The sequence below is a fragment of the Pempheris klunzingeri genome, chromosome 2, assembly GCF_042242105.1.
Source record: "Pempheris klunzingeri isolate RE-2024b chromosome 2, fPemKlu1.hap1, whole genome shotgun sequence".
In the NCBI taxonomy this organism is placed as follows: Eukaryota; Metazoa; Chordata; class Actinopteri; order Acropomatiformes; family Pempheridae; genus Pempheris; species Pempheris klunzingeri.
Window position 1 is genome coordinate 21,570,743 of NC_092013.1, and position 7,788 is coordinate 21,578,530.

The following is a 7,788-nucleotide window of genomic DNA, read 5'->3' on the forward strand; positions in this document are numbered from 1 at the left end:
TGGATGGATGAATGAACTCACCTGGAAGCTTTGGAGTCTGGGCATTGTCCCAGCAACACTTCGGAACATTGGCCTACTACGACTACACACACATACACACACGCACGCACACACACACACACACACACACACACACAGACATTTTGTTGACAGTAGATCTAGTAGACAGTATTCAGGCAAATAGAAAGAAAGGTCAGTACAGTAACTAGACCTCAGCAGACGAGTGAAGATGATGCTGGAGTCGTCCATGTCCATCAGGTCATCATCAAAATCATCATCGTCTTCATCTTCATCCCCGGTCCCCACCAGGCTACGCCCGAGACGGCGAGCCTCTCTCTCCAGTTTACCTGGACGATCGATAATCTGTGGACTGACAGACAGACAGAGAATGAGACAGAGAGAGTAATGTTCTCTCTTGCAGAGCATTGAAGTTTATGACCTGCTGAAAGGAAACCTGAAACTTCTTTTACTGGAAGTGGGATGTGCAACACTGCGTTGGTACCACTGATGAGTCCCACATTCCTGACTATGCAGGAGGTGTGTTCATCTATGTAAGTTAAATAAGAGACTTTAGCAGGAAAAAAAAGTGGATTGTTGTTCAGAGTCTATGGCTCTTGTATTATGTAGCACTGTGACCATGTGCTCTATGATAGACCGTTGACATCACTGCTTTATATTTGAGATTTGATTTGCTGTATCGAAATAAGGTCTCCATCCATCCAGAACTTTTTAGAAATCCATTATTACATCACAAAACCTGTAAACAGAGTCTGATGTATACAATCAGTCCACTAAGAGATCTTTTCACATTAAGCAGCTCTGAAGACAAAAGTCAGAAAGACATATAATGCTCTTTTTTAGGTTCATACTTGTATTTTGGGGTCCTACTAGAATATGTTTGCATTCTTTCTGAATGCTCAATTTTAAGGCCCCCTTCCAGGAAAAGCCCAGTGGCCTCCAACTGCTCAGCTCCACAAGCCTGAGCAGGCACTGCCCATCGACTCCCTCATCAGTTCTGTCATCTCCAAAGCACAGTCTCCGCTCCTAAGGGGAGCCGAATCAGCCGAGCGGCATGCTAACACCATATTCAACAGACTAGACCTGCTAAATAAACCAAAAAACAACATAAAACTCATCTCCCAAGTCTGAAGTCAGCCAGTATTGATCCATGCTGGAGCTTGTACAACCTACAACCCTTGTTAAGAGAGCAGTCCCTAATAACATAGCGTTACATACACGCATACAGACACAGCAGATGTGTTTTGCTGTTGCTATGAGGACATTTCTAACATATTTCCAACAAAACTAAGGTAAATCCACTGGGTCTTCACTTCCTCAGTCTCACAATTTGCCTGCTTTGCATGTACTTTCGACATCTTATTACTAGAGCTAGCATTTGGTGGGTGTGAGTGTCACCCTGCTGAGGTCACATGATCAACAGATCCCTGCGTGTGACGTCACAGACAAGGCCATATTTAAGGGAGTTTTTAGGGACAGGAGAAAAGCAGGCAGGATGGTATTTTTCTTTAGACACATCTGGGACACACATTTATGGTGAAAACCCAATGTAAGTGTATTTTGTATAATACATCCCATTTAAAGCAGTAAATTTACAAGGGAAAAGTTGCCAAGAGTTTCAGATGAACAAGCCTACCAAACCTGAGCGTGAAGGCTCATCTTTGACCTCTGGAACTCACTACTGTAACAGAGTAATCACTCTTTGTGATTACATTTTTCCACTTAAGGTTGAATTGCAAACTTTTTCTGGGGTATCCCATGAATTTTTGGGCAAATGGTACTTGCTCAAATGTACTTAAGTACAAACCTTTGGTTACATGATAACAAGCAGTTGCAAATGAGGGGAAAAATCAAACCACTGTGGGCTTTGAGTAAACTTAGATTATTTGATCACATTGCACCAAAATTTCAAATTGCGACAGGGGATGAGGTTGAGTATCATCATACATCAGTATCAGAGAATGAACATTGTGTAACTTCTCACCTCTCAGGGTCATCAAATCCTTGATTCTTGATGACCAGAGCTGATCTGAAGTAAGAGAAACAAAATTACATGAGAGAAAAGAATCATTTCTTTAGCGTGGCTATTTGTAGGAAGGTTGATTTTTGTCTCTTGGCTAACAGTTTCCCCTTGCTGCAAATCTTTATGTTAAGCTAGGCTAAACACACCCTGAGGCCATTTTCACAAAGATACATTTTGCCTATGCTTTACATTGAACTGACTTCAGATAGGCATCTAAATCCATCAGTTGCTTAAGTAAGACTAAATTTCCACAAATTCTGGATAAATTAAGACTAATTTCAAAATAAAAAACACAGCTGACCAACCAGGAGCATCAAACTGCTCAGCTCCCTTCTCTCTCTTAGCCCTTGTGGAAGAATTCAAAGGTTAAAGGACATTTTACTGGAAAATTCACAGTGTAACAATAAAAAAACCTTTGAGTACTGCACTGCACATCTGTAGTAGAGCTGAGAGGCTGTAGCCACCACTTATTGTTACCATAGAAACATGTTTCTTAGTTCTGAGTTAGCATTGGGGCGTCTAACTTATTTATAACTTGCATTAGGCTGTGGCTTAACATGACAGACCAGTCTAACAGATCTATAACCTGCAGCCATATCTCTGTACTTAGGCAAGTGGAAGTCTTCCCATATGACTCTGGAGAAGACAAGGAATGCTCCTTTAACACCCACATTACAACCAGAGACTACTGATTTTACGGTTTAGTGGAAAAGATGTTTCTTACTCATCTGTGTCTTCAACTTGCAGGAAGTCAAGTCCCTCCCAGCTTCCTGCTGTTCCCTCAACTGGATGATATCGAATGTCCAGTTCTACATAGATCTACAGAGAGAAGAGAGTGATATCAACCAACAACAGTAATCTCTAATGGAACAAGTGTGTGTGTGTGTGTGTGTGTGTGTGTCCTTACATCAGTCAGGCTGTAGTTGGCATCAGTGAGTGGTTCCCGTAGTAACAGCCTCCCCGCGGTAACAACATGCTGAAGACTGACAACCAGCTTACCAAGCAGTCTACACACATATATATACACACACACACACACACACACACACATTTTTGGCATGGCTGATATGAAAACAATAGATCTGTGAGTATGTTTTGTATGTGTGTGTGTGTGTGTGTGTTTCACCTGTTGGAGAAGAATTTACTGCAGTTGTAAACACTGATGGACAAAACCTCTTCTCTGATCACTTTACCATAGTGAGGCCAACGGAAATGCTGCATGAGCGCACACACACACACACAGAGGTGACCTCATTAGTAAAATTTATGCTCTAACATGATCTGAAAAGAAAAACAAGTACAAGCTCAAGCAACACCCCCCCCACACACACAGACACGCAAGTACAACATCACTCCTCCCCCACCCCACCCAAACTAAATACAAGTGACTTAACTAAGATCAAACAGCTATCAACATAATTAATAGAAAATGATAGAGATGTGAAAAATCAAGTGCGTAGGTCATTCTGACCTCAGTATAAAACTTGTATACTTATATGTGGGGAGAGATGGTAACCAATTTTTCCTTGATCTCTGTCTCCTTGTCATGGACTTCTCTCACCAAACTTTTTTTGGTGTCCACTGACTTGCTCAAAGACATTTTAGAGCTGTGGATCGAACCACAGACACTATGATTAACGGCCAACACACTGTACATCCTGAGATACAGCTGCTGTATTAATGTTAATATCAGGCAAACAAAAAACTCAAACAAGGGCATGGAGGAAGAGACTGTTTCTGTATTGACCCTGAGCATTTTCTACTTCAACCATTTATCATCATGTGCCAGGTTTAGGCACGCGCACACACACACACACACACACACATACACACCTGGTCACACCTGAAGAACAAACACCAATCTGACTCAGTAGCTGCACAGAAAAATATAACTCAGATACTCAGAGCTTACTGCTGTGTTCACATCATAATTACATTATCTAAACCTTCAGCAGTGCTTATGTCAACAAACAGGTAGTGATGTAGTGAAGTGGGTGGGGGATTTGGCTCAATTATTGTCTCCCTTCTTAAAACATAATAACACAATAACATAACACAATAAAGGTTGTTTGTCTCCTGATCATTGGGCCAAGCTGTAGAGTTTTGTTCTGATTATAAGGTAAACATTTTTCACGACCTCATGGTTATAAAAACTCCAGTACCCATGAGCCTCAGCAGCTGTTGCTATGGAGATGGTCCCTTTCACAGCTGTCATAGTCTGGTAACTCTCAACCTCTAACTTCATGACACCACATCAAGCTGAAGTGAAGGCACCAGGTACTGTTTCAGAGGTAAGAAAACCTTAAAATCACACTGACATATAACAGTAACACAAATGACTAAAAATCCCGCCGGAAAACAAACACAACCTCACTCAACAGTTTGTTGTTCATATGTCTCAATGATGATACAGTCATAGAGCTCTACAGATGTTCATCCTGACTTTACCTCCAGCACTGCCAGCAAATCTCAGTTTTCTCTTATCCTGTGAAATATCTCAACAATTATTGGATAGATTGCCATGAAATTTGCTAGAGACACTCATGCCCTCCTTAAAGCGATGACAACTTGATACTTCGTGAGTTTGGTGTGTTGTGTTACAGACACGAGACACGGCGGGACAGTCTTCCAAAAGCAGAATGGGCATTATAAATTCTGCTCTCTATGCCCCTCTTGGGACACAACATCGATCTTTTCCAGAGAGGTGTTTGAGATGGTGATGTTGAAAACTGGAAGGGTCGACCTTGGAGAGGCTTGTCCAAGTACTTTGGTTTTCTGAATATTGATGGTCCAAAGCAATGTGTTCTTGAAGTACTGATTGTTGCATCATGCGAGTTATTTTTTTTTGTAATAGCAGGTACTCTCTGGGCTTCCCACATTCAGAGGATGAGAGTGAAAAGCTCTGTTTTTAAAGGTAAACCTCCATTTTGAATGAGTTCCAGAGGGATGTTGTCCAGTCTGGTAGATATCCTGGGCATCAATCTGCCAATGGCTTCACTGAATTCATAATACATTGGTGAGGCTGACATCCAAGTCTTCAGCAGTCATGCTGAATGTTCTTCTTGATGGGTTTGCTAAGTGGTTAGATGGTCTTCAATGGATGAAGATCTTGAGTCGAATGATGAAAAGTTTGACATCAGTGTTTCTCACAGACACCTGTTGAATGGTTTCAGTAAGCGCCTGAAATCTTAATTTAGTGCTTTAGGGTCAATTACTGAGTGTCAGGTATAGAGTGAGTTAAGAATGAGTGACCAAAGGAAACAGACTTACAGTTTTTCAGTCGTCCATCTCACGGACATCAGACAAAACGGATACTTTTGACTTAATGAGAGTGCTAGCTGGTGACAAAGTTATTGCAATTCATCTTGTGGATAAATGTCTGTACCAAATGTAGTAATCCATCAAATAGTAATTCAGATATTTCAGTCTGGACCAAAGTAGTGCATCAAGTGACCAACAGACATTGCCATCCACAGAGCTGTGCCACATGTGCTGCATTAGATTTTTTAATTTGAGAGAGAATTAGATTCTCTTTTGTTTGTTCTTCTCTTCTGTGGGAGCCCCGGTGGGCCCCGTCAAGTGCCGCTGAATGAAATAGAATCATGTCAACTGTAGGTGTGCGTGTGTGTATGTGTGTGTTGAAGGAGCGGCTATGTGTGCATGTGTGTGTTCTGTAGGAGTGGTACAGTTCCCTATCAGCACTATTAAAATAGTTTCATTATGAAGGAGACTGCTGCTACCTGCTATGATGCACGGAAATACACACACACACACACACAACAAATATGTTGAGGATTACGTGATCTTAAATCTCAGCAGCTGATATTCCTCACAACATGACTCATCTATAAACTTCAGACTGAAGAAGAAGAATGTCACTGATCCGACCTTGTTTAAAAACTGTATTTAGTTTGTGTTCACGTGGGAGAAGTTGAGGTTGTCTCCCATTCACTTTAATATAGACTTGGTGGACATTAGAGGAAGTGCACACTGGTAAAGATGACATCGCCACCCTGTTCTGATTGGTCTGAAGGTGTCCACAGTGGACAGATCACATCAGTGACGTGCCTTACTGACCTCGTTGAAGACAGCCACGTTCTCACACTGCAGGACTCTGGTTTTATGAGTGAAACCTGGAGGACAGACAAGTAACCATAGCAACAGTGTTAACAACGGACTGGCTGGTAAAACAAGCCTAAACCTAAACTGACAAGAAACACACTTTAAAATATCTTTGATAACAGACAGACTGTTAATATTTAATTGTTTAAATTTTCCAGTATTCATTTACACAGAGAGCAAAGAAAGAGAGTGAGAGGGACCACAGGCGCTTTCCTTTGAGGATCCGAGAAACTTACCAATGTTTCAACTGGATGAAAGAGAGACTACAATCCATCGTAATACCCACACTTGTGGAGCACTGAAAACTTAGATGTGTTGCCATGTGAGTTTGTCCCATGTCAACACAAAGACTTGATATCAAGTGATAAACATCTGTTGTTCATATATTAGATTGTTCTTGATGAGACTAATGAACATATTGCATAACTGACACAGTCAGTATAAATATTATATCAGTATATGATTTTGAGAGATTTGATCATTCTTTAAAAATTCAAAAAGATAGAAAACTAATATGTTAGGTCTCTATTAAGTGTAATACGTGCTTGATCCACTTATTGTTCATTATGTGGAAATTAAATAAAACCAACAAGGATATGAGCTCAATAGAGACACGTGCTTGTATTTTCACGTCCTCTTAAACCAGGCAATCGATCAACTGAATGTCCTCTAAAGTTAAAGTCCAGTAGAAAAAGCTGAATACAACAACACATTGCCTTCTATCTTAAACTACTTTGCTACTTTGCACTTTTACTCCACTAAAATCTATTTTACAGCTTTTCAGATTAAACAAAACATATGACTGGCTGAGAGAGTATGACTCATTACTAACAGATTAAGCTACCTAACAGGATATATAGCTGTTAAAATGAGCGCCACACCGACCAGCTGCAGCAATAAATGTGACTTACGCAGTAATGTATCAGAAATAGTAACCGACTACAAGTACATTTCCGAATGCAGGACCTTTTCCATGCCATGGAGAAAGTTCACAGTGTGATGTTTCTACTTTTAAAAGATCTGAAAACTCCTTACATATACTGCTTACATACAAACTATCAGTCACTACTTTAACATCATCGTATGTTGTTTCATTAAGGGTCCCAGAACAAACTGGGAAAATTGTGTTAAAGACAGGGTTGTCCACATACTTTTGGCCAGAGAGAGTCCAGTTAAAGCAAGGAGGCTTTTTTTATCCATGGAATATACAGACATGTCGGTGTGTGTTACTGACCTCTGAAGCAGAGTTCAACCTTTCTGTCAGACCGTCCTGGCAGGTTGGAGATCCTCCTGAGATTCACACTGATGGACATGATGATACCTGACACACCTGTTCACATCGTGTCTCTCTTCTGCCTTCTCTCTTCAGCTGCTGGAAACTAACTGCTGTATGTGTTTTATGTCCAACAGGGTGATGGGAGGTACCTGTGTGTGTGTGTGTGTGTGTGTGTGCGCGCATAACTGTACATGGAGGCTTGTTGAAGTGTGCGTATGTGTGTGTGTCTGTTAGGGTAGGTCCTTGCTAATGTTTGAGAAAGCAAATAGAGTTGCTCAACTAGTTTCCTTCTCTGAAAACATGCACGCACGAAGAGAGAGAGAGAGAGGTGGAAGCAAAACTCAGTTCA

The 7,788-nt window shown here is 41.0% G+C and overlaps 1 protein-coding gene across 1 annotated transcript in view; it reads right to left on the reverse strand.

The window, feature by feature from the left end:
- The window catches only part of fer1l4 (fer-1 like family member 4), a 35,050-nt gene extending 27,549 nt beyond the window's left edge, over window positions 1-7,501 (reverse strand). Inside the window, exons 1-8 of the mRNA XM_070839498.1 lie at window positions 7,398-7,501; window positions 6,119-6,174; window positions 3,168-3,256; window positions 2,949-3,048; window positions 2,766-2,860; window positions 2,003-2,047; window positions 212-370; window positions 22-82 (exon numbers count right to left, since the gene is read on the reverse strand). Of these exons, the coding sequence (XP_070695599.1) occupies window positions 22-82; window positions 212-370; window positions 2,003-2,047; window positions 2,766-2,860; window positions 2,949-3,048; window positions 3,168-3,256; window positions 6,119-6,174; window positions 7,398-7,476 (684 nt within the window). The 5' untranslated portion in view covers window positions 7,477-7,501. The remainder of the gene's footprint in view (window positions 1-21; window positions 83-211; window positions 371-2,002; window positions 2,048-2,765; window positions 2,861-2,948; window positions 3,049-3,167; window positions 3,257-6,118; window positions 6,175-7,397) is intronic.
- Between the last annotated feature and the right edge of the window lie 287 nt (window positions 7,502-7,788).